The sequence below is a fragment of the Oncorhynchus kisutch genome, linkage group LG28 (assembly GCF_002021735.2).
Source record: "Oncorhynchus kisutch isolate 150728-3 linkage group LG28, Okis_V2, whole genome shotgun sequence".
NCBI lineage: Eukaryota > Metazoa > Chordata > Actinopteri > Salmoniformes > Salmonidae > Oncorhynchus > Oncorhynchus kisutch.
In genome coordinates, this window is record NC_034201.2 from 14,120,957 (window position 1) to 14,148,310 (window position 27,354).

Sequence of the window (27,354 nt, forward strand, 5' to 3'; positions counted from 1 at the left end):
AGACATCAAAACTATGAAATAACACATATGGAATCATGTTTGCCTTGTTTGCACACTCTTGGCATTCTCTCAACCAGCTTCATGAGGTAGTCACCTGGAATGCATTTCAATTCAAATGTGTTGTCACGGTGGATTTCCTCTTCTTCCTCTGAAGAGGTGAAACAAGGATCGGACCAATATGCGGCGTGGTAAGTGTCCATGGTTTTAATAGGAAAACTCAAACATGAACACAACTACAAAACAAGAACCGTGAAAACCCGAAACAGTCCCGTGTGGCACAAACACTGACACAGGAAACAATCACCCACAAAATACCCAAAGAACATGGCTGCCTAAATATGGTTCCCAATCAGAGACAACAATAAACACCTGCCTCTGATTGAGAACCAATCTAGGCAACCATAGACTTATATAAACACCTAGAATGAACACAACCCCATAAATCTACAAAAACCCCTAGACAGTACAAACACCCTAGATGAGACAAAAAACATACATCACCCATATCACACCCTGGCCTAACCAAAATAATAAAGAAAACAAAGATACAGTGCCTTGCGAAAGTATTCGGCCCCCTTGAACTTTGCGAACTTTTGCCACATTTCAGGCTTCAAACATAAAGATATAAAACTGTATTTTTTTGTGAAGAATCAACAGCAAGTGGGACACAATCATGAAGTGGAACGACATTTATTTAACTTTTTTAACAAATCAAAAACTGAAAAATTGGGCGTGCAAAATTATTCAGCCCCTTTACTTTCAGTGCAGCAAACTCTCTCCAGAAGTTCAGTGAGGATCTCTGAATGATCCAATGTTGACCGTTCAGACTGGTCTTACTCCCTCATTTATAAGATTACAAGCCTGAAACAATTTCTAAAGACTGTTGACATCTAGTGGAAGGCATAGGAAGTGAAAATGGAGTCCTAAGTCAATGGATACTGTAATGGCATTGAATAGAAAACTACAAAACCCCCCAAAAACTACTTCCTGAATGGATTTTTCTCAGGTTTTTGCCTGCTAAATTAGTTACGTTATACTCACAGACACTATTTTAACAGTTTTGGAAACTTTAGAGTGTTTTCTATCCAAATCCAAATGCATATCATATCTTCTGGGCCCGAGTAGCAGGCCGTTGAATTTGGGCATGCTTTTCATCCAAAATTCCAAATGCTGCCCACTACCCTAGAGAGGTTAACCAGCATGGCTACCACAGCATTCTGCAGCTATACGCCATCCCATCTGATTTGCGAATTAGTCTCAATATCATTTGTTTTTCAACTGGACAATGACCCAACACACCTCCAGGCTGTGTAAGGGCTATTTGACCAAGAAGGAGAGTGATGGAGTGCTGGCCTCCACAATTACTCGACCTCAACCCAATTGAGATGGTTTGGGATGAGTTGGGCTGCAGAGTGAAGGAGAAGCAGCTAACAAGTGCTCAGCATATGTGGGAACTTTTTCAAGACTGTTGGAAAAGCATTCTAGGTGAAGCTGGTTGTGATAATGCCAAGAGTGTGCAAAGCTGTCATCAAGGCAAAGGGTGGCTACTTTGAAGAATCTAAAATCTAAAATATACTTTGATTTGTTTAACACTTTTTGGGTTACTACATTATTACATATGTGCTATTTCATAGTTTGATGTCTTCACTATTATTCTACAATGTAGAAAATAGTAAAAATAAGAAAAACCCTGTAATGAGTAGGTGTGTCAACTTTTGACTGGTACTGTACTTATGCTCTCAATACACTCATTCAAATCAATGTATGCTTTATTACAATTTGGACACTGACACTACAGTATGATATGTAATGCCATAACTTATAATATGACTATGATATATGACATGTTCATGGACAATCATGGACCATAGAAACTGACCTTTTATCGTTTTGTATCAGTCAGATATGGTGGACCAAAATATCTTGAACTTCCTCCATGAGTGTGAGCATGGGGAGGTCTATAAGCTGCTATCATCCCACATGCTGATGACTGACCCCATCTCTGCTGACATCCTGGACAGTGAGTATTTATTCCTCCTTTTCACTCTCTCAGTACCACCCTTCTCAGTCCATCAGTACTGGGTCCATCTCCAGCCCTGGCGCCACCAGGAATGCTCAGCTTAGGAGATGGCTGTGTATTTTACAATAGTGTTGTTTGATGAGAAGTTTACAATGTTCTTGCCTGTCTCAGAGTGTCTTGGACTGGTGGTGATGAGAAGTCATCTGTGATGTCTAATCAGAGAGCCCATCACCATATTAATTAGCTTTTACATAAATAGTATGGGCAAATGTTTTATTTTTTTACCCCGTTTTCTCCCCAATTTCCTTGTATCCAATTGTTTTAGTAGCTACTATCTTGTCTCATCGCTACAATTCCCGTACGGGCTCGGGAGAGACAAAGGTCGAAAGTCATGCGTCCTCCGATACACAACCCAACCAAGCAGCACTGCTTATTAACACAGCGTGCATCCAACCCGGAAGCCAGCCGCACCAATGTTTCGGAGGAAACACCGTGCACCTGGCAACCTTGGTTAGCGTGCACTGTGCCCGGCCCGCCACAGGAGTCGCTAGTGCGCGATGAGACAAGGACATCCCTACCGGCCAACCCCTCCCTAACCCGGACGACGCTATGCCAATTGTGCATCGCCCCACGGACCTCCCGGTCACGGCCGGTTACGACAGAGCCTGGGCACGAACACAGAGTCTCTGGTGGCACAGTTGGCGCTTAACCACTGCGCCACCCGGGAGGCCTGGGTGACATTTAACAAACATTTAAAACATAATTATGTTGTTGTTCATTCACAGGTCTTAACTAGGGTAGCTGAATAAACATTTGTTCTATTTTGTTTTTCTTATTGGCACTATGTTACAGAACAACTATTCAAGTTGGATATCACTTATTTCATGGATGATATCCCCATGTCATGAATTATACATCAAAGCATGCAGTGGCCGAGCAGTCACACACCAAAACCTCCAACACAAGCTGCGATTTTATTCCAGCAGTGGGGAAAATTCTGTTTGACACGGTGTTAAATCTCTCCTGTAGGCATCCATCCTGTTCTATTGTATTTACATGACTATTGCCACTGTGCTTTAGGAGTTCACACTGTACTGTTCTGTTCTTCTGCCAATCATTCAGTGTGCGTGTTTTAGGGACCACCTGCTGTAGATGTCTGACTGCCAATATTTTCACGTGATTCTACATGTAAAATCGGTGCGCACTTGGTATAGCAAATTACGGCCAGCACTCTGTTCAGATGTGCTAAGTACGCTCTGCTATAAAACGATATTGGTGTGATGGAGCCCTTAAATATAGAGCAGGTTGACGTTTATTGGATTGCTGGACAGTTTGGTCCTATGATGAGTCCTTTAGCTAAAAATAGTAGCTGGCCTAGCAGCGTGGATAGGAGTTTTAATCACTGTTATGGTAGCGTCAGTAATCCACAGCAGTGCTGCCTGTATCTAGGGCTCTAGAGACTGACCTCAATCCCACGCTACAATTGTGCTCTTCTGAGAAAGAGACCGGTGTGGAATCGTCTAGGTCTATGTTTAGAACTACAGGAATACAAAGCATAACTGTATTCCTGTACGATACTGTGTCTGGAATAATCATCATCTCCTCCTAGCCTCATTCACAATAGGCAATTCCTGTATTTGTCTTTCATCTCCTTTCTTTCATGTAAAACAACACTGCTTCAGGCCTATCGAGTGGAGCAGTGGTCTAAGGCAGTGCACGCTGACAGGTCGCCTGGTGTATGGTGTTTTAATTGTTTATTTTTTATTATAATTTTTTTTTTAATGGGGGGGGTGGATCAGCTTCAATATTGTGGATAGATTGTTGCTTCCATCAATGTAATTGTCTGCGTCAGTTCCAATCCCCCATATATTTTGGGGGTAAATATACATACATACATACATACCCATATATATCATATATACAGTGGGGAGAACAAGTATTTGATACACTGCCGATTTTGCAGGTTTTCCTACTTACAAAGCATGTAGAGGTCTGTCATTTTTATCATAGGTACACTTCAACTGTGAGAGACGGAATCTAAAACAACAATCCAGAAAATCACATTGTATGATTTTTAAGTAATTAATTTGCATTTTATTGCATGACATAAGTATTTGATACATCAGAAAAGCAGAACTTAATATTTGGTACAGAAACCTTTGTTTGCAATTACAGAGATCATACGTTTCCTGTAGTTCTTGAGCAGGTTTGCACACACTGCAGCAGGGATTTTGGCCCACTCCTCCATACAGACCTTCTCCAGATCCTTCAGGTTTCAGGGCTGTCGCTGGGCAATACGGACTTTCAGCTCCCTCCAAAGATTTTCTATTGGGTTCAGGTCTGGAGACTGGCTAGGCCACTCCAGGACCTTGAGATGCTTCTTACGGAGCCACTCCTTAGTTGCCCTGGCTGTGTGTTTCGGGTCGTTGTCATGCTGGAAGACCCAGCCACGACCCATCTTCAATGCTCTTACTGAGGGAAGGAGGTTGTTAGCCAAGATCTTGCGATACATGGCCCCATCCATCCTCCCCTCAATACGGTGCAGTCGTCCTGTCCCCTTTGCAGAAAAGAATAATGTTTCCACCTCCATGCTTCACGGTTGGGATGGTGTTCTTGGGGTTGTACTCATCCTTCTTCTTCCTCCAAACACGGCGAGTGGAGTTTAGACCAAAACGCTCTATTTTTGTCTCATCAGACCACATGACCTTCTCCCATTCCTCCGCTGGATCATCCAGATGGTCATTGGCAAACTTCAGACGGGCCTGGACATGCGCTGGCTTGAGCAGGGGGACCTTGTGTGTGCTGCAGGATTTTAATCCATGACGGTGTAGTGTGTTACTAATGGTTTTCTTTGAGACGGTGGTCCCAGCTCTCTTCAGGTCATTGACCAGGTCCTGCCGTGTAGTTCTGGGCTGATCCCTCACCTTCCTCATGATTATTGATGCCCCACGAGGTGAGATCTTGCATGGAGCCCCAGACCGAGGGTGATTGACCGTCACCTTGAACTTCTTCCATTTTCTAATAATTGTGCCAACAGTTGTTGCCTTCTCACCAAGCTGCTTGCCTATTGTCCTGTAGCTCATCCCAGCCTTGTGCAGGTCTACAATTTTACCCCTGATGTCCTTAGACAGCTCTCTGGTCTTGGCCATTGTGGAGAGGTTGGAGTCTGTTTGATTGAGTGTGTAGACAGGTGTCTTTTATACAGGTAACGAGTTCAAACAGGTGCAGTTAATACAGGTAATGAGTGGAGAACAGGAGGGCCTCTTAAAGAAAAACTAACAGGTCTGTGAGAGCAGGAATTCTTGCTGGTTGGTAGGTGATCAAATACTTATGTCATGCAAATTAATTACTTAAAAATCATACAATGTGATTTTATGGATTTTTGTTTTAGATTCCGTCTCTCACAGTTGAAGTGTACCTATGATAAAAATGACCTCTACATGCTTTGTAAGTAGGAAAACCTTCAGAATCGGCAGTGTATCAAATACTTGTTCTCCCCAATGTATATATGTATTCATAAACATTGATACAGATACATACATACACAGAGTTGAAGTCGGAAGTTTACATACAGCTTATCCAAATACATTTAAACTCAGTTTTTCACAATTTCTGACATTTAATCTGAGTAACAATTCCCTGTTTTAGGTCAGTTAGGATCACCACTTTATTTTAAGAATGTGAAATGTCAGAATAATAGTAGAGAGAGTGATTTTGGTAGCATTGCCTTTAAAATTATTTCACTTAGATCAAACGTTTCGGGTAGCCTTCCACAAACTTCCCACAATAAGTTGGGTGAATTTTGGCCCATTTCTCCTGACAGAGCTGGTGTAACTGAGTCAGGTTTGTAGGCCTCGCACACACTTTTTCAGTTCTGCCCACAAATTTTCTATGGGATTGAGGTCAGGGCTTTGTGATGGCCTTGACTTTGTTGTCCTTAAGCCATTTTGCCACAACTTTGGAAGTATGCTTGGGGTGATTGTCCATTTGGAAGACCCATTTGCAACCAAGCTTTAACTTCCTGACTGATGTCCTGAGATGGTCATTCAAAAAATCCACAGAATGTTTCCATCTGTTTTGTGAAGTGCACCAGTCCCTCCTGCATCAAAGCACCCCCACAAAATGATGCTGCCACCCCCGTGCTTCACGGTTGGGATGGAGTTCTTCGTCTTGCAAGCCTCCCCTTTTTCCTCCAAACATAACGATGGTCATTATGGCCAAACAGTTCTATTTTTGTTTCATCACATTTCTCCAAAAAGTACGATATTTGTCCCCATGTGCAGTTGCAAACTGTAGTCTGGCTTTTTATGGTGGTTTTGGAGCAGTGGCTTCTTCCTTGCTGAACAGCCTTTCAGGTTATGTCGACATAGGACTCGTTTTACTGTGGAAATATATACCTTTGTACATGTTTCCTCCAGCATCTTCACAAGGTCCTTTGCTGTTGTTCTGGGATTGATCTGCACTTTTTGCACCAAAGTACATTTATCTCTAGGAGACATTTTATCTCCTCCCTGAGCGGTATGACGGCTGCATGGTCCCATGGTGTTTATTGTCCAATAGCATATTTAAAATAATCCATCTACCTTGATGATCTGTTTGGACAATTTGCACATTTGGATCTAAATTAATGTTGGTTAATATCAACACCCCTTTTGAATTTCTTTGCCCATGGGAGAAATATATTTTGCCCCCCAGTCCTTTTTCCACAAAACTTCATCTATAATTGTTGAATGAGTTTCCTGTCAAGAATAGATATTATATTCCTTCTCTTTTAGCCAGGTAAATACTGATCGTCTTTTCTAATTATCTGCTTAGCCATTACAATTATAACTGGCTATACTTATTTCAACACTTACCATAACGAGAGACATTTATTTATCAAAATATAGGTTTGTAAACATACCATTAAAAAGTAACATGATGATTGTCTATATAGCTGTACCATGATATTTGCATTGCCACTAAGTAAACCTCCAATTGGTCCCACTATTCCACCCGCTAAAAGCCCTCCTCAAACAAAAGCCCCTGTCATGCTGCAAAATGACTTAAGGACAACAAAGTCAAGGTATTGGAGTGGCCATCTCAAAGCCCTGACCTCAATTCTGTAGAAAATTTGTGGGCAGAACTGAAAAAGTGTGTGCGAGCAAGGAGGCCTACAAACCTGACTCAGTTACACCAGCTCTGTCAGGAGGAATGGGCCAATATCCACACAACTTATTGTGGGACACTTGTGGAAGGCTACATGAAACGTTTGACCCAACCCATATTAGCAAACAATTATTGTAAATCATCCTATATTGTCCCGAAACATCTTTTACTCCCTCGCAACAGTTGTGGAACACCCACACACCCACACACTCATACACACTCATCCACACTCAACCCTTTTCCCCACAACAACCATAGACTCAGATTCTCAACAGTTGCACCCTCCCAGAGCCCAACTCAAGAAAGGTCTTGATTTACGAATGCGTATACAGTTGCAGCTGTATGAGAAGGCCTGCAAAGCTCCTCAAAAAAAAAAAATGGGCAGAAATGTGGAGATTTGATTAACCATTGTCACATCCTAGATGATGGAGGTCAGATATACCCCCTTCCCCTGAAACACCCACAACATGGTCCCCCGTATTGACCATATTCCCAAGCATCTCTGTGCAGTCAGACCTTTGATTTTGCACCACCAGGGCCACAATAATATGCCCCCTCTCTGAATGTCAGAGTGTGACCCCCTCCCCATGGGTTACTGCAGCTAGTGTTGCCAGCACTGCCACTGCCTGGGTGGGGGCCCCCCACCGGAATCCCCACCGGCTAGGTACAAGGTCGTCAAGGTTCTCATTAGCAGCTTTGAGAATTTCCTTGTATATTATGCTCTCCCTACAGGGGGCTTTGGCTTTGCAGGACCAACCCTGCCAGGCAGGCTCAGAATCTTGAGGGGGCGGTGCTGCTCTAGAAGGTCTCTGACCGCATTTTGGCTGCATACAGGCCGCTTACAGCAGGCCCATAAAACAGATAGGGACTTCTACTTAGTATCTGGGTCATTCAGGTTGGTGTCTATGGTATAGGGTTGTACAGTGTTTCCTCTGACACATTGGTGCGGCTGGCTTCCGGGTTAAGTGGGCATTGTGTCAAGAAGCAGTGCGACTTGGTTGGGTTGTGTTTCGATGGACGCACGGCTCTCGACCTTCACCTCTCCCGAGTCCGTACGGGAGTTGCAGCGATGAGACAAGACTGTAACTACTAATTGGATACCACCAAAAAGGGGTAAAGAAATATATATATATATATATATATATATATATATACACAAAAAACAACACTGCTTCTCATGTTTAGCACACGGAATGCTTAGGAAGTCTGCAATTGATTTTCTTTTGATTAATGTGCTGCTATCATTCTGTTGACAATTGCTATGGTAATGTGTGTTGCTCTGAGTTGAGGGATCATCACTAATACATACATTATGTCGGGTACTTCTAACTACTCTTGGATAAGTGAACTCCGATACTTGAGTTGGAGCTTACAGTTCCACAGAGGAAGCATTTTACTTCTCTTTGAATCCACGTATATATGTAACAATGGAGGGATGATATCAGTCTTGGTTTGATAGGGAATGTTTTTTTTCTGCACTTTAAATCCCAAATGTATCATTCTACACAGATCTCTCTTTCTCTCTCTGTTAAAATGGCACAGGGCCATGCTTTATTTCCAGTCTAACAGCAACACATTGGGTTTGGAGGCTTAATAAGAATGGTATACAGTGAGTCTCCTCAGTGTGTTCAGTACATCTGAGCTAGTGCTTTGACAAGTCAGTGGAGGCATTCTCTTGACCCAAGGTAACCCATTTAAAGAGGAGCCATGCACTCGCTAGAAAAAAAGAGGAGCCATGCACTCGCTAGAAAATGACATGACTGTGACCATGTGTCTGGATGAAGAGTATTTGGAACATCATCAGTGCTCAGTTTGTAAGAGTGTGTTGATGGCACAGTGACATACATACTCCCTCTCGTCCTCTCCCCCGCTGGTCTCATTCCCCTGCCAAGTAAAACCTCAGCTGTAGGAACAACACTGCTGAGCCGTCCTATGACAACTGAAGCACACTATGTTGGGTTGAATGCCATTCACCGGGAGCTGTGTGATTTCCAGCCATGAGAGAAAGGCCAAAATGTCTGAGCTGTCAGCGGTTGTGAGGAGCAGCAGTTGTAATGGCAAAAATAATCGTCATCATTCTTTTCCCTGAGATTCACCGGCTCTGTCAGAGATTCATCCATTGCACTCACATAAAATATGAAACTATTTCAAAACAGAGATGATCATGTTGCACTATGAAGACTACAAGAAGATATACACTACATGACCAAAAGTATGTGGACACCTGCTTGTCGAACATCTCATTCCAAACTCAGGGGCATTAATATAGACTTGGTTCCACCTTTGCTGCTATAACAACCTCCACTCTTCTGGGAAGGCTTTCCTCTAGATGTTGGAACATTGCTATGGGGACTTGCTTCCGTTCAGTCAACAGGGGCATTATTGAGGTTGGGCATTGATGTTGGGTGATTAGGCCTGGCTCACATTCCAATTCATCCCAAAGGTTTTCGATGGGGTTGAGGTTAGAGCTCTGTGCAGGCCAGTCAAGTTCTTCCACACCGATCTCGACAAACCATTTCTGTATGGACCTCGCTTTGTGCACAGGGGAATTGTCATGCTGTAACAGGAAAGGCCCTTCCCCAAACAAAGTTAGAAGCACATAATCGTCTAGAATGTCATTGTATGCTGTAGCATTAAGATTTCCCTTCACCCGAACCATGAAAAACAGCCCCAGATCATTATTCCTCCTCCACCAAACTTTACAGTTGGCATTATGCATTGGGGCAGGTAGTGTTCTCCTATTATCTGCCAAACCCAGATTCATCAGCCAGATCCTGAAGCGTGATTCATCACTCCAGAAAACACATTTCCACTGCTACAGAGTCCATTAGTTGCGAGCTTTATACCACTCCAGCCCACGCTTGGCATTGCACATGGTGATCTTAGGCTTGTGTGTGGCAGCACGGCCATGGAAATCCATTTAATGAAGCTCCCGGCAAACAGTTCTTGGGCTGACGTTGCTTCCAGAGGCAGTTTGGAACGTGGAAGTGAGTGTTGCATGATGATTTTTATGCGCTTCAGCACTCGGCGGTCCCGTTCTGTGAGCTTGTGTGGCTTACCACTTAGTGGCTGAGCAGTTGTTGCTCCTTGACGTTTCCACTTCACAATAACAGCACTTACAGTTGACCGGGGCAGCTCTAGCAGAGCAGAAATCTGATAAAGTGACTTGTTGGAAAGGTGGTGTCCTGTGACGGTGCCATGTTGAAAGTCAATGAGATCTTCAGTAAGGCCATTCTACTTCCAATGTTTGTATATGGAGATTGCATGGCTATGTGCTCAAATTTATACACCTGTCAGCAACGGATATGGCTGAAATAGTCGAATCCACTCATTTGAAGGGATGTCCACATACTTACACTATATATATATATATATATATATATATATATATATATATATATATATATATATATATAGAAAGGAAGAGCCTATAGAAGATGTCTAAATATAACCTGGTAATGGGTTATTTGCTTTGGCAGTAAAAAAAATCTAAATTTATTTTTCTTTACCACGAGCATTATGTTTTGTTGAAGACACTCCAGCTAACTCCCATCTGCTCTTTTTTCCAGGTAAGACACACATTGAGTTCTGCTGTCATTTAGCCAGAGGAAACAGCCACCCAAAAGAACCGCCTACATATGAGTATGTTAAATTTGTCGGAGATTTGAAGTTTCATAACAATGGTGAGTGTTTCTGTTTTTCTACCTCCAGCTCACTTGACATTGGAATGTTGTGTAACACTTTGCAATGTTTTAGTTCCCAAATCTTTGTCTCCTTGACATATTCGCATAACAACAGAAGTGACTTTCCCTGTCAGCAGCCAGAACTATTGATTATCATCTGTATTTTATGTGCCATTTCATCTTTAGCTACTGACTGAGCTACAAACGGATAACGACACTTAACTATGTAGTTATATTCATAAGGCCAACCTCTGCATTCTATTACGTTTGGAATGAAGATTGGTGCCATGATTATGTCATGAAAACTTACTCAAGACATAAAGCAGGCAGACAATCAAACAGGTTTTTAAACTTTAAACGTTTCAGAACTGCAAATCTCATTGTGGATCACTATTCAAATATCAGGCTAATTGACTGGAAAATTAGACGTATGAGGAAATGTTTCCCTCTCTTCTGAAATGACACTCCGTATTGTTGGGTATTTCCATACTCTTTAAAGTGCGGGACTTCCAGTCATTTGAATAGCATAATGCCATAGTAAAGTCACCAGAGTGTGTGTTGAGATGGAAAGATTATGTAAAAATATTTGGCACTCGTAGAATAACCCCACACAGCCAATCATAGATTTTTTAGTCTGATTTGCCATTACCCTCGACTCTTAGCTGGATGATCACTACTCCAGTCCTCAGGGGCCCCACAGTCCTGATGATTTTCCTTTCTCCAATTAGTGTGTGATTAAAGGGGCAAGGACAAAAAACCCAGCACACACTGATGTGGCATGGAAACACACAGCGCCTACATCCTCTTGTAACAGATATACCTGTGTGGGGTTGATGGTCGTCACTCAGTGTCTATAATATGCTGTTGTAATACACCTAATGGATTGTAGTTGTTCATTCATATTTGCTATTCCTACATCTGTCCTCTGGTGAGATATTTAGAGTGACTGTTGTTTCTGTTGTTTCTGACTCACAGTGCCTACATCTTCTTGTAACGGGTTTGATTTGACATTACCAAGAACCCTGCCGTCATCGTTGGAAGAGCAGGTCTGCCTTGTTGCCACTGTACGATTAGTCACTCCGCAATTTTTAAAGGTAAGATCACGTTCTTTTGCTAAATCTTTGCTGATTCTATTTGAGAACATACAGATGGTCTATGTCTGTGGATATTACGTGTAAGGAACCGTGGAAAGGTGTTGGAAGAGGGAGCAGAAAATAGTACATTTTGAATATCCTTGTAAGGTCTGTTTTAGAGGTTTTTGCATTGTTAATCTTCATATTATATGCATGTAAAGTCATGTACTTATTTAGTCATGAAAGAGTAAGACATCACAAAACAGTTCTGAGATCTGGGACTTGAATACTGCTCCATATGTCAGAACTATACATTTTGAAGAAAGAACCTTATAATTCCCAGTCCTTGACTTCCAAGTCCTTGATATTTTATACGATGGCCCTCTTTTGCAACCAGTTTTGCAGAAGAATGGCTCTGGCTAACATAAATAAATATAGGTACCTTGGAACATGTTAAAGGCCCATTGGAGAGGCGTTGTTATTTTGTCTGATATCATTCTATATACCAATACAAAAACTTCCCATGGAACGAGTATTTCACCCAAAAATATAAACTTTGCACATTTCATGGATAACTAGCAAGTAGTTTGCTTACTATGGGCATCAGAGACCAGACAATTATTTAAGTTTACTGATACAGATGTAAGCTTCAGCGATGTTCCTAGTTATTTGTCATTTTAGTAAACTATGGCTTTAACAAATATATGGTGAACATGAATTAATGTACTTGATAATGTGGTTTGAAGGAAGTGTATTCTCTTCATTTATGAATTACTTTACTTTTCTATGAAATAACCTTTTTACTCAACCCAGATCCACATTTGAGAAAAACAATGTTACAATTGCAAACCCCTCCCCTAAAAAAACACATTTACAAATGTTCCAGGATTTTGATACTCTGTACTCTTACCTTTAAGGTGAGGGACTTCATGAGGAATTCATCACTGCAAAACAGTTCTGATGCTTTGATGCTCAATAACTCAAATCTAGAGTTTTCGCAGATATAACTTTTTATAATTCCAAGGTAGAATATGTTTTTATAGGATTTAAGGACTGGTCTTAAATTCATATTTTTGTTTCTTTGACCAGGATTTGTGTAATGTGGAAGGTCCCTGTGATGAATTCACATCCAGACACAGCCTTGAATGGAAGTTCCTGTTCTTAGATCACAGGTAAGAGGAGCTGAGAAACATGTACATCTTGTCTTCCATCTGTTATCCGTCTTTAATTTGATAAGTTTCATAGCCTGATGGAAAGCTACACTATCATCGATGCCCATCTACTGACATCCTCTGGGCTGCACATCTTTAACACTACAGGAACACATAGATTTAAGAGGACAACTGCTGTTCTCTCCTTTCCCCTATGTTGGCATTAACATGATATTGTTGTTTGTAAACTCTGTTAACTTGTGTGTCATATGCCACGCTGTGTGTCCCTTGGTTACGTGCCATCTGATTGGCTTTGGGTGATCAGGCTCAGTGATCAGCAGACTGCTGCTGCTGCTAGTAGCGTGACTGACTGATTGTGCTAGTTTCCACCGTGTGGCCGGGCCTCCTCACCCAGTAAGGCCTTTAAACCTGCTGCCATGCCCTGGATAGTGACAGGGAGCCCCAAGATTAGTCTGCAACACCAAGAGATAACGGCCCAGTAAGAAACAGCCCAGACGGCTACATTCTATCATTCATGACACCAGCGCTGCAGTATCAAATCAAATCCATTAACATTTGTTTTTTCATGTTTATTCTACTACAGACACATTAATTACACATTTAAATTACATTATGTGAGCTGAAAATGAACAAATATATAAAAACATTTTCCTTAAAGTATAATTTTTTTGCAAGTACTAATGTTAATGTCCCCACTACAACAACAAAAATACTTAAATACATGTAATTTTGTCTCTGAAACATTTAATTGAAATACTGTAGAATTCCATTCATTCCTATGGACGTCTGCTTCTTCTGGGGAGTGCCAATATGGCCAACCGGTGGCTTCAAAGCCTCTCATTGGCCAATACATAGCATCAGCAATCCAGGGTTTATATATTATTGGGTAAAACCAGGGGAGGAAATTGTACGTTGTGTCCTCTGCTGAGCTATAATTGGACATCTACTGTACTGGGTTACATGAATGGCTGCCTCCATAATGTGACCTGCATGCCATTCTGAATTTGGCTTATGGGGGCCTAGGCTAAATGGATTTAACTGAGCATTGATGAATGAAATGCATCAAGTGAGCCAAAATCAAGTCATAATCATAGCTGTGATTATACAACATTGCCCTGTTTATGCATTTTTGAGGCATGAGAAACGTCCCACTCGCTCAGCCCTAACCAATTTAGAGAGTTGATATTCTGTCAACGTGTCATATCAGTATGCATAAGATGAGATTCTATTACCCTGTGTGCTTGAGACAATACAGACTTGTTAGGTTTATTTAATCATAATGTTTATGAATTTTTCAATGTACTCGTCAAGGTAGTTATGGAATTATCAATCAAGTTATTCTCTTCAGGGTATAAAATGGTAAATTCCAACAAAATAAATACTCTAGTTATTGTCCCAGTTTAACCAGTCTATTGTTGTCATAAAACATAGTTGTTTAATATCTTGATTATTCTCTCTCTTCAGAGCTTCACCAATCATTGGGTACTTGCCCTTTGAGGTTCTTGGGACTTCTGGCTACGATTACTATCATGTGGATGACTTGGAGCTTATAGCCCGGTGTCATAAGCAATGTAAGCAACTCTCTCCACGTTCTCTCTCTTTCACCCCCCCCCCCCCCCCCCCCCTTCTCCTACCCTATCTCGCTCTCAGGATCCAGGCAGCCATTTCACAGAAATAGGTCATCCTGCTGTAGTTACATTTCTATTTCTGCTTCACCAATGAGCATAAAAAGCCTGGAACTATGAGGCTGCTTAGAGTTTTTCACCCCTGCTCTGATATTTTAGGATGATGCAAACATCACACTACACTGTGAACTAGGGCAGTGTGGTGTAGTGGTTTGTATATGCCTGACTGCTGAAAATATCCCTCTGTCTTGTGTTGTCTTCACAGTAATGCAGTTTGGGAAGGGTAAATCCTGCTACTATCGGTTTCTAAGCAAGGGTCAGCAGTGGATCTGGCTCCAGACACACTACTACATTACATACCACCAGTGGAACTCCAAGCCAGAGTTCATAGTGTGCACTCACACAGTCGTCAGGTAAACCTAATTCCTCTGTCACTCGCTGTCATGTTTGGTATTGTATACTCTAACGCCCCCTGGGGGGGAGAAAGTTATCGCCTCCCTGTAGTTCGAGATCGGTCGAGTGTAGAGCTATTGAACCTTATCTACTGCATTAGGGGTCTGTGGTATCTGTCTGTCATTTGATATTGTACATTTAGGATGAATATAATGGGAAAGCTTGACTTACGGGCAGATCATTTGGCATTTGATCATTCCTTCTATTGCACTCTTTCGCGGACTTGTAGTTATGCGGAGGTGCGAGCGGAGAGGAGGAGAGAGTTTGGCTTGGAGGAGACGTCCCCTGACATGGCCACTTCGTCACCCATGAAGGTATGAAGAAGAGACTCTACGATCAAATATAAATGATGAATCGTGAAGAATGTTACAATAACATACAGTATTCAAGTTTCATAATGCGTAGCCATTTTACCAAGTCGAGTTCCAGTTGTAGTAATCATGTACAGTAGTGCTTTACTTCCCACTCCAATGTCAGTGTTCAGAACTGAATGGGATGGTGAATTGCCATGTAAATACGGTGCTATCCAGTGTCAGGCTGTGAATTCAGGGTAAAAGCAGATGTGTGTTCCAAATCTTGTTTTTGGTGCTGTCAGTACTTAATGCTCCTCTATCCTGTGTGTTTCAGGCTCAGGAGGTGTACCTGGACATCTGTCCCAATCTGGACCCCTCCGGACTGGACAGGATGAGCGGGGCACGCTCAGTGTCCTCCCACAGCTCCCGGAAGTCCTCCCACACGGCCCTGTCCGACACGGCATGTCAGTCCCCCTGCTGATCTCTTTGTCCAGCTAACCCAAACACCCCCATACTGGATCAGTCCGTTCCGACTTGAATCCTGTACCATACAACACGACTCTCACCCTATTCCAAACTTTGCACCACCACACACTTACTTAATGTATACTATTTTGAATTTAGATGGTTAATTATGAAGTATGCATAACCTTCTACAGTACCTATTGATACATTTTTCCCAGCAGCCAACTCATCTTTGCGGTACACAGATGCTTGCACACCATCACGGCAGTCTGCATCCATCGCTGGGACAGAGAAGAATTTGTCCAGACTCGCACCCAGTAGTGCAAAGGTAGACTTTGGGGCTAAACTCTTTTGACCTCCTTCCCCAACTAAGCCCCCCCCCCTTTCTCCTACCTGCAGCCAGCACTCCGCAATGGTTGGTGTTGAGTTTTCCTGTCTGTCACCTGCCTGCCTGCTCACTGTTTGTCTTGTAGTCTCACAGTATTATGACAGCTTGTTCTTGTTTGTTGGTTTACTTGCTCGTTCAATTGCGTGAAATGCTTCCACACCCACTTGATTGTAGACCACACCAACGCCATTTAGGATTATCATAATTTAGATGTAAATATAGATGATGTTTAAATTCTACACTGAACAAAAATATAAATGCAACATGCAACATTTTCAAAGACTTTACTCAGTTACAATTCATACTAAGAAATCAGTCAATTGAAATGAATTCATTAGGCCTTAATCTATAGATTTCTAATGACTGGGAATAAAGATATGCATCTGTTGGTCACAGATACCTTGAAAAAAGGTAGTGGCTTGGATCAGAAAACCAGTCAGTATCTGGTGTGACCACCATTTGCAGCGTGACATCTCCTTCGCATAAAGTTGATTAGGCTGTTGATTGTGGCCTGTGGAATGTTGTCCCACTCCTCTTCGAAGTTGCTGGATATTGGTGGGAACTGGAACACACTGTCATACACGTCGATCAGGAGCATCCCAAACATGCTCAATGGGTGACAAGTCTAGTGAGTATGCATGCCATGGAAGAACTGGGACATTTTCAGCTTCCAGGCATTGTATGAAGATCCTTGCGACATGGGGCCATGCATTATCATGCTGAAACATGAGGTGATGGTGGCGGATTAATGACACCACAATGGGCCTCAAGATCTCATCACGGTATCTCTGTACATTCAAAATGCCATCGATAAAATGCAATTGGGTTCGTTGTTCCGTAGCTTATGCCTGCCTAAACCATAACCCCATTGCCACCATGGGGTACTCTGTTGACAACGTTGACATCAACAAACCACTCGCCCACACGATGCCTTACACGCTGCCGGGATTCATTTGTGAAGAGCACACTTCTCCAGCGTGCCAGTGGCCATCGATGGTGAGCATTTGCCCATTGAAGTCGGTTACGATGCCGAACTGCAGTCAGGTTAAGACCCTGGTGAGGACGGCGACCATGCAGATGAGCTTGCCTGAGACGGTTTCTGATATTTTGTGCAGAAAGTATTTGGTTGTGCAAACCCACAGTTTCATCAGCTGTCCGGGTGTCTGGTCGCAGTCGATCCTGTGGGTGAAGATGCTGGATGTGGAAGTCCTGGGCTGGCGCGGTTACAAGTGGTCTGCGGTTGTGAGGCTGGTTGGACGTACTGCCAAATTCTCTAAAATGACATTGGAGGCGGCTTATGGTAGAGAAATGAACATTCAGTTGTCTGGCAACAGCTCAGGTGGTCTTCCTGTAGTCAGTAAGCCAGTTGCACACTCCGTCAAAACTTGAGACATCTGTGGAATTGTGTTGTGTGACGAAACTGCACATTTCAGAGAGGAATTGTATTGTCCCCAGTACAAGGTGCACCTGTGTAATGATCATGCTGTTTAATCAGCTTATTGATATGCAACACCTCAGGTGTATGGATTATCTTGGCAAAGGAGAAATGCTCACTAACAGAGATGTAAACAAATATGTGCACAAAATCAGCTTTTTGTACATATGGTACATTTCTGGTATCTTTTATTTCAGCTCATGAAACATGGGACCAACACTTTACATGTTGCTTTCATATTTTTGTTCAGTGTAGATGCAAAACTACTATTCTCACGTATGTTAAAATTGTCTCAAGATGATCACTTCAACTCATCTGAGATGAGGCCCAGCAAAACCATCTCCAACATCTACATAATATGTAAAGAAGAAGAGCTGGAAGTGCTAATCAAGCTGTAATGATTGGGAGGGTGATTTCTGTGGTCCTCAAGTTATTGAGTGCTGTATTTCTGAACTACTGTAAAGCCCTCCTTGGCTCTGAAAATGTGTGTGAGCAGCTGTGAAGGCTTGTGCCAGAGCATGACCCATACATGGTATTGTGATATGAACTGCCTTTATCATGATGGCTGTGTATCCTATTCTTCCAGTCGCAGCAACAACAACAGAAGCCACAGCAGCAGCAACAGTCCATGTACCAGCAGCAGCCTCCTGAGCCTCAGCTAGGTGTCATGCACCAGCTCAAGGAGCAGCTGGAGGAGAGGACACGCATCCTGCAGATGGACATCAAGACTCAGCAACAGGAGCTGCATGACATCAAGGAGAAGCTGCAGCTGGCTAACCTCCAGGTAACCCTGCTTACCGCTAGTCAGACACCCTGCCTAAAACGATCCCAAAACCTAAGCTAATTGTTGTACAGTGGGATACAGTAGCTAATCCCTCCCTCGTGTGTGTGTGCGTGCGTGTGTGTGTGTGCGTATTTGTGCGCACTGTAGATGTTGTTACAGCAGCCGGTCCACAGTGACTTTGGCCAGGTCCAACAGCAGCAGCAACAGCCTCAGCATCAGGGTCCAGGGAGGCCAGCCCAGCAGCAGCAGCAGGCCCAGTCTGGGGTGATCAGGCAGGCTTCGAGCCACTCCAAACAGCCTCTTCATGGAGCCCACGGCTCGTCCCCTCACTCTCTCCTCACAGAGCACAGCACACCCTCCCCTCAGGTACCCCAGTTCTCCCTCCCTACTCTTATCCCAATAGCTTTCAACGTTTACTTTGTATAGAGTAAGCAGGGTAATATTCTGTCAAAATGTACAAGGAAGTGGGGTTTGCATGACTGTAGTCAACCTGGTGGTAGTTTCAGTGTTGTTGTTGTTGCTTTAGGTGCAGCAGAGGTTGATAAGGAGTGCAGGCGGGCAGATGCAGGCAGTCAGTCTCCCGGTGCAGACCCATGCCAACTTGACCATGCCCTTCTACAGCAACCCCATGATGTTCTCTCAGCAGACAACCACACAGGCACTGCAGGACGTAAACCAAAGACACTCAGACTCTGAGTTTAGCCAAGAGAGACAGCTACGGTGAGCCCTACAGACAGTAAACCACTCAGTCTGATTTCTTGTTGCAGAATTATTTTCAAGAACATGTTGGCGAAAGTCTGTTCTTCATGGTCAGTGTAATTCAGCCTTTAGTTTGGTATTGTGAAAAAAAAAGAAAAAAAAAATTGTAACTCAGTACATTTTGGGAAACAATTGACATGGGAAGATGTATTTTATCAAAACAAAGCTTTATGAGTTGAAGTTGAAATCACATCTACATTTTATGAATTCCGAATGAAAGAACACATGCTTTACACGTGCTTACGCTAACCTTGAAGAGAAAGTTTAAGGTTACATTGGAGAGGTAATAGTCTCCTTGAGTCACAAAACCTTTTGTCCTGTCCATTGTACTCACACTGTGTTTGGAAAATTGAGAAATATATCACGGGTGGAAAATAACAGCTTGTGCAGTCTGTCCCCATGGCCCAGACGGCTTTTTTAAATGTATTTTTTTAGAAAGGTTGTAGTATTAGCTTTGAGAATGACACAGACTGTTCTTTCTGGCAGCATGCTGCTCAACCAGCCAGTGCAGACACTCGTACCTGATAGCCGTGTTAGCTCCCAGGCTTCCCAGTGCAACACAGCCATCCAGCAAACCAAGTAAGTGTGTGTTTGAGTGTGTGTGTAATCATTATGTTGACTCTTTATGCTGTTGGTTATTTGACGTACAGTACCAGTCAAAGGTTTGGACACACCTACTCATTCAAATGAGTATTTTCTACATTGCAGAATAATAGTGAAGACATCAAAACTATGAAATAACACATATGGAATCATGTAGTAACCAAAAAAGTGTAAATGCGTTTGAACCAATCACTTGTGTTGTGACAAGATAGGGGTGGTATACAGAAGACAGCCCTAGTTGGGAAAATACCAAGTCCATATTTTGGCAAGAACAACTCAAATAAGCAAAGAGAAACAAGCCCATTACTTTAAGACATGAAGGTCAGTCAATCTGGAATATTTCAAGAACTTTCAGTTTTTTCAAGTGCAGTCGCAAACCCCATCATGTGCTATGATGAAACTGGCTCTCATGATGACCGCCACAATAAAGGAAGTCCCAGAGTTACCTCACCTGCAGAGGATAAGTTCATCAGAGGTACCAGCCTCAGAAATTGCAGCCCCAAAAAATGCTTCAGAGTTCATGTAACAGACACATCTCAACATCAACTGTTCAGAGGAGACTGCGTGAATCAGACATTCATGGTCGATTTTGCTGCAAATAACAACTACTAACTACTACACCAATAATAAGAAGAGACTTGCTTGGACCAAGAAACACAAGCAATGGGCATTAGACCGGTGGAAATCTGTCCTTTGGTCTGATTAATCCAAATTGGAGATTTTTGGTTCCAACCGCCGTGTCTTTGTGAGACACAGAGTAGGTGAACGGATGATCTCCGCATGTGTGGTTCCCACTCTGAAGGAGGAGGTGTGATGGTGTGGGGGTGCTTTGCTGGTGAAACTGTCTGTGATTTATTTAGAATTCAAGGCACACTTAACCAGCATGCCTACCACAGCATTCTGCAGCAATACGCCATCCCATCCCATTTGTTTTTCAACAGGACAATGACCCAACACACCTCCAGGCTGGAAGGAGAGTGATGGAGTGCTGCATCAGATGACCTGGCCTCCACAATCACCCAACCTCAACCCAACCCAATTGAGATGGTTTGGGATGAGTTTGACCGCAGAGTGAAATAAAAGCAGCCAACAAGTGCTAAGCATATGTGGGAACTCCTTCAAGACTGCTGGAAAAGCATTACAGGTGAAGCTGGTTGAGAGAATAACAAGAGTCTGCAAAGCTGTCATCAAGGCAAATGATGGCTAATTTGAAGAATGTAAAATATATTTTGATTTGTTTAACACTTTTTTTGGATACTACATGATTCCATATGTGTTATTTCATAGTTCTGATGTCTTCACTATTATTCTACAATGTGATCCAATAGTAAAAATAAAGAAAAACCCTTGAATGAGTAGGTGTGTCCAAACTTTTGACTGGTACTGTATATGTAGTGAAATATGGGAACAATTAATGCATTTATCCTTGAACTGAACTGAATGTACTTAAAACACATGGTATACCCTTAGTTGCAAAGAATCACACCATACCCACATAGTCTACATACACTGAGTGTACAAAACATTAGGAACACCTTCCTAATATAGCGTTGCACCCCCTTTTGTCCTCAGAACAGCCTCAATTCGTCAGAGCATGGACTCTACAAGGTGTCAAAAGAGTTCCATAGGGATGCTGGCCCATGTTGACTCCAATGCTTCACACAGTTGTCTGGATGGACTTTGGGTGGTGGACCATTCTTGACACACACGGGAAACTGTTGAGCGTGAAAAACCCGGCAGCGTTGCAGTTCTTGACACACTCAAACCGGTGTGCCTGGCACTTACTACCATACCCTGTTCAAAGGCACTTCAATCTTTTGGCTGGCCCATTCACCCTCTGGGCTCTATTTTAAGAAACCTAACGCAATGGTAAATCTAAGCACATGCGTTATAGTTTCAGGGGTGTGGCAATTATTTTTGCTATTTAGAATATTACAAATATCGGCTCACTTGCTGGCATTGTCGTGAAAGGGCTGGGTTTTGATGAATAAACAAGTTGTGGGTGTGTCGAGGCTTGGCCCCTCACTGGCCAATCAGAACGTGCTCCATGGCGAAGTATGTGGTTCCTTTAAGTTGTGTATTTATGGTATTTTATACATTGAATCAACTCCAATTCCAATGTTAGTTCATTATAGTTTGTTAAATGTCTCACAGAAATGAAATAACAAAATGTAGACCTATCTTTGCTAAATATAGGGTAAGGGAGTCATTATGGTGGGCCTAGGGTAAGGGAGTCATTATGGTGGGCCTAGGGTAAGGGAGTCATTATGGTGGGCCTAGGGTAAGGGAGTCATTATAGTGGGCCTAGGGTAAGGGAGTCATTATGGTGGGCCTAGGGTAAGGGAGTCATTATAGTGGGCCTAGGGTAAGGGAGTCATTATAGTGGGCCTAGGGTAAGGGAGTCATTATAGTGGGCCTAGGGTAAGGGAGTCATTATAGTGGGCCTAGGGTAAAGGAGTCATTATGGTGGGCCTAGGGTAAGGGAGTCATTATAGTGGGCCTAGGGTAAGGGAGTCATTATAGTGGGCCTAGGGTAAGGGAGTCATTATAGTGGGCCTAGGGTAAGGGAGTCATTATAGTGGGCCTAGGGTAAGGGAGTCATTATAGTGGGCCTAGGGTAAGGGAGTCATTATAGTGGGCCTAGGGTAAGGGAGTCATTATAGTGGGCCTAGGGTAAGGGAGTCATTATAGTGGGCCTAGGGTAAGGGAGTCATTATAGTGGGCCTAGGGTAAGGGAGTCATTATAGTGGGCCTAGGGTAAGGGAGTCATTATAGTGGGCCTAGGGTAAGGGAGTCATTATAGTGGGCCTAGGGCTTTGGTTTTGAAAATATGAAACGCAAAACAAGCAATTGTCACAGGAAAATAACTTCTAAATACGAGGTTCACCGGTACAGATGTTCTCATTGCTCATTTCATGATGGGCATGGACACGTAGCTTACATCATGGAGGGGGTTTTATTCGTGTCCAAAACTGCACCTGCATGGCTAAAATAACGTGGATCTCCCTATAATACATAGATAAAAATGGAATGTCAGTTCACTGTTTTGCGACTGTCAAACGTACTTTAAAAAATAAATAAAGCTTTGGTGATTAAGATGTAATTCAAAGCGGTCTCAGGATCCAAACCGTTTATCGACAGTCTTGACTTTTTCGCGACAGCATTGGCAGGGGGGAAAAAATACTTAATTAAGAGGAGGGAGGCTATGCTTGGTTTTTAATCAAATAAAGCAAAATGGGAAAAAAACATTCGTTTTTTTATGTTTCTAAATAACGTGCGTTTGACACTAACACCACAGTAACACCAGCCGAAAATAGATCCCTCTGAATGGCACACACATTCTGTAACTATCAACATAGTAAACGTATTTGACCTGTTGATTGCACCCATCCCTTCCCAGATACACCCTGGAGCAGCAGATGATGACCCCGTCGTTTCCCATGCAGCATGTGAACTGCAACGCTGTCCTGGTCCCCTCTCCCGTCTTCACGTCCTCTATCATGATCCCTCACAACAGCTTTATCACGCACCAGGCCCAGCCCACCTACCATTCTCAGCAGCAGGCCTGCCAGCACTCTCTGCAGCTGCAGCAGCCCCAGCAGTTCTTTCAGGTACAGTAGTAGTCCTACTACTTGTAGTAGTGTGATAGCAGGCCTTGGGCTGGAGGGGTTTGGCTGTAGAACTAGTAGAACTAGTATCGCCTCACTTATGCCCTAATCCCTTTCTGTTGATAGATGCAGCCCCAAGGACTCTTACACAGTGGAACCACTCAGGCTTTTTTCCACACTACTAATGTCCCACAACAAGGTACTGTCAGTTATATTCAACAACAACCGCAGCAGCAACAACAACCGCAACAACAACCGCAACAACAACAACAGCAGCAACAACAGCAGCAACAGCGGCAACACCACCATTCCCAAAACCAGCCTGGCAGCCTTTCAGACTTCCGAAATATGCTCACTCAGTAGCACCGAAGACACAAACAGAGTGGTGAGATATCTTCTGAAACGTATTGTTACAGGTTTGGTGGCAGAATTCTATGGGATGCATAGAAGACACAGCGAGGCATATTTGGTCCCATGCTGTGCTGTGTTCTTCACTGTTTAAGAAGCCATTGTGGCTTTTTTACACATCAAAAACAAAATGATCATATTCGCTGCAGCAACATCTCTGTCCCACTCCACTGTGCTACTGGAGGCCATGCTTACTCGTCATATTTCATCATGACACTGCTGGATGGAAAAAAAACGATCAAAGTAATCAACAGGAAAACCGTGCTGCTGTGTGATTTCATGCAGATGTGTTTTCAACAAAAAGAGAGGTTGTTAGGTGAGCCTTGTTGTGCACTGACTGCACTGTGGTCATACCATCTGTTGTTTCCAGAGAGTAAACACATGCAGTGAGCATTTACTCCTTCAGAGTTGCATCTTCATTTCACATGAAAAACACTTGTCTGTAGGTTATGGTTTTGCTGTGCATACATATATTCGTTTTGACATAGGAAGACTATTACGAAACAGTAGTTTCAAGGAAACATAAAGGAAGGGGTTAATTTTGATGATCTTTTCATCAAACATTCAATCAGCCACTCCCAGACATAGTTGATATCATTATTAAAACACTGAAGTATATTCACCACTCAACACTATTAGTCCATGTTTGGGGAAAAAATATTTTGCATGACTGACACAGCAACAAATGTCCTCATACAATTACTATTATTTTCATTATAGAATGAAATATTTAGACATGATTTTTTTCTAAGAGCGGACAATAGTACCAATTAATTATGGCAACATTTGTATTCAATAATTCATAAAAATCAAGCTTCATATTCTTTATCCACACCTTAATGGAAAGAGCAAACCTTATTAGTAGACTACCATAGCATGTTGGTTTGTTTATCATACATTTCTAAACAAATTTAAGCTGTTCTACTGGGTGCGTTTTTAATCAGGCATTGAAAGATAAGTCAATAAGATCTTAATGCATTAACAGCTACTAACAGCACAGTAACAGTAGTTTGTTGCCCAAATCACCTAAGAACTCATTGTTTTGTATCAAGTGTAACAGATGCTGCAATGATTAGGAAGACATCACTAATATATTGTAGTTGTCTTACATTGTTTATGTATACTTTCATAACATAATTCTTTTCTCAGGTTATTTGTGGAAACAAATATTCTCAGTATTACATTAACAATTTGTACTTGTCATAATTTGTTGGTTACAGTTTAATTGTCTATATTTGGTCATCTTTGCAATTCAGCAGAATGTTGTTGATTTTTGGACTATAGAGACTATAAGTGTATTTATCCATGAATGAGTAATTATGTCCATACACTGGTGATTTTAGGAATACTGTGTATGAAGAAAATACTAACCAGAGACAAATGGCCTGCTAATGTAAATGACAATCAAACTGACCACTTAAAATAATACTACGTATTTCCTATTTACTTTTTTCCCTTCAAGTTCCATACGTTTTCCCCAAATAACTACAACAGTAGGTATCTGACTTGAGTTGCCCTACCCCCATTAGATATTGTAATATTTTAATGGGAAAGTCCTACTGTGAAACACTTATATCCTGTCAAACAAAGAGGGAAATGTATGCCTCAATTTCCCTTTACACTCACTAGCCATAACAAACTGGAACAACATATTGGAATTCTAATCTAAAGTAAATGTTCCATTTCACATGAAGTGAAGGTTGAAATGCATTGTGGAGTGATAAGAATCTTAAATTGTACAACGTTTATGACAATCCTACCAATCTCTGCTGTGGACATTGAGTCGCTATCACTTCATCGGTTACAGTCACTCTCACGAAGACTGGTGCTGTTCATCTTGGTTGAAGAGATCAAGTTCTAGAATTCTTATAGTATGTGTCGTTTTAATTTAGAAGAAATGATTTATGCTGTTGAAATTATGATTCTAGGCAAGCATGTACTCATGTAAAAAAAAGAGATATAGTTGTATACTATAAACTAATGTACTATGTGAATTAAATGGAAATATCTTTAACATTCCTTCAACCATGAATATCAGCAGTATCTTTACTGAGGTACAGCTTGTATCTGCTGAAGACTTTGTTAGAATGGCTTAATCTACACTAAAGACTCAGGTCAACTTTTCTCAGAGTGATGCTGGCATCAGGAAAGGGGGCCATATTAGATTCAGTAAAAACTTGTTGGCCTCTTGCTGGGGTCAGCCCAACATAAACATTGTTTTAAGTGATATTAGGAACACATTGTTTCAACATAGTTTTACTGTGTCAGTTTGTTATTACTCTAAAGACACAACAGTGACTCTATTCAAGACCTAGATGCAGATTTGTTTAGAAACGGTCCTGTTAACATACCCAATCCTTTTTAAATCCTGTTTGTTGATAGTCAGCAAAATATGTCCCCAGGTTGGTCTCCACTCAACCTTATCATTCAGAAAATAACTCAGTTGTTGGTTCAATGTGCGCAATGCCCAATCATATAGTAAACTGCCTTTTGAAGCTGGTTGAAGGAACATGTAGTGTATGTTTAATTATCAAGCTCATAGAATAATAGTAAACCATGTTCTCAAAATTGTCCAGTGTGCTCTCTAGCTAACTGTAGTTGATCCTCCATCTTGTGTAAAGAATTTGCTTTAGTTGCCCCTATTTGAACCCACAGGCAGTTATTCAATTTCCATTAACCCAGTCCCACAGATGATTTCCCACAGAGGTCATACTGTTAGCCATTGTGTGTTTGCTGTGTATTGCTTCAGTTTATACAAAAGTTCATGTTTATTGGTATTTGTTTGTGATCGCTACACTAGATCAAATGGTACTGTTTCTCTCTTTGATTCTGTTGAATCTGTCTCCCCAGCAGTAGAATACGCACTTTGTGTTTTACCGTTTGACTATAGTTTTATGTTCATTGATTCTTCATCAAGTGTCATTATTTTTGTGACCTTCATTTTTACATTTCTGACCTTTTAGAAGTGACTGCGCATCCTTGCAGTATATGGGGTGGAGAGTCCATGAATGAATACTGTATAAAATGTGCCAGGAAGAAGTAAGACACAAACAAAAAAGAACCTGGTACTTGTACATAACAGCCATTTCATTGCAGAAAACTAATTGAAAATATTGTATTATAGAATGTACAAAAAATGTTTAGATTATATAGTTATTTTATAAGATGTCAAATAGATTGAATATGTATGTATGTATGTTACATGATTTTAAAGTAAAACAAGTATTTTGTAACACATTATTAAAGTGTCTTATTGGGGAGCTGAGTTTTTTATTTTCTTCAATTCAGCAAGTTGGTGTTGCACAGTTGATAATATTGTATGGCCTGTTTTTCTCTCTGTATATACCATCAAAAATAAAATTGTAACATATTAATATTGTTTTAAAATAAATTAATAAAAAAAGTTTACATTCTGAAACCGCTTGGATATTAATTTG

The 27,354-nt window shown here is 41.8% G+C and overlaps 1 protein-coding gene across 2 annotated transcripts in view; it reads left to right on the forward strand.

Annotated features, from left to right (window-relative positions):
* The window catches only part of LOC109872976 (neuronal PAS domain-containing protein 2), a 69,667-nt gene extending 43,796 nt beyond the window's left edge, over positions 1–25,871 (forward strand). Inside the window, exons 7-21 of one of the 2 annotated variants that reach the window (XM_020464424.2) lie at positions 1,900–2,020; positions 10,738–10,851; positions 11,827–11,945; positions 13,014–13,096; positions 14,561–14,667; positions 14,987–15,134; positions 15,404–15,488; positions 15,802–15,931; positions 16,151–16,260; positions 18,342–18,539; positions 18,687–18,905; positions 19,066–19,259; positions 19,785–19,877; positions 23,302–23,512; positions 23,636–25,871. In XM_020464424.2, the coding sequence (XP_020320013.1) occupies positions 1,900–2,020; positions 10,738–10,851; positions 11,827–11,945; positions 13,014–13,096; positions 14,561–14,667; positions 14,987–15,134; positions 15,404–15,488; positions 15,802–15,931; positions 16,151–16,260; positions 18,342–18,539; positions 18,687–18,905; positions 19,066–19,259; positions 19,785–19,877; positions 23,302–23,512; positions 23,636–23,872 (2,169 nt within the window). In that variant the 3' untranslated portion in view covers positions 23,873–25,871. The remainder of the gene's footprint in view (positions 1–1,899; positions 2,021–10,737; positions 10,852–11,826; positions 11,946–13,013; positions 13,097–14,560; positions 14,668–14,986; positions 15,135–15,403; positions 15,489–15,801; positions 15,932–16,150; positions 16,261–18,341; positions 18,540–18,686; positions 18,906–19,065; positions 19,260–19,784; positions 19,878–23,301; positions 23,513–23,635) is intronic. The other variant, XM_020464425.2, reaches the window with a different exon arrangement.
* Positions 25,872–27,354: the final 1,483 nt, after the last annotated feature.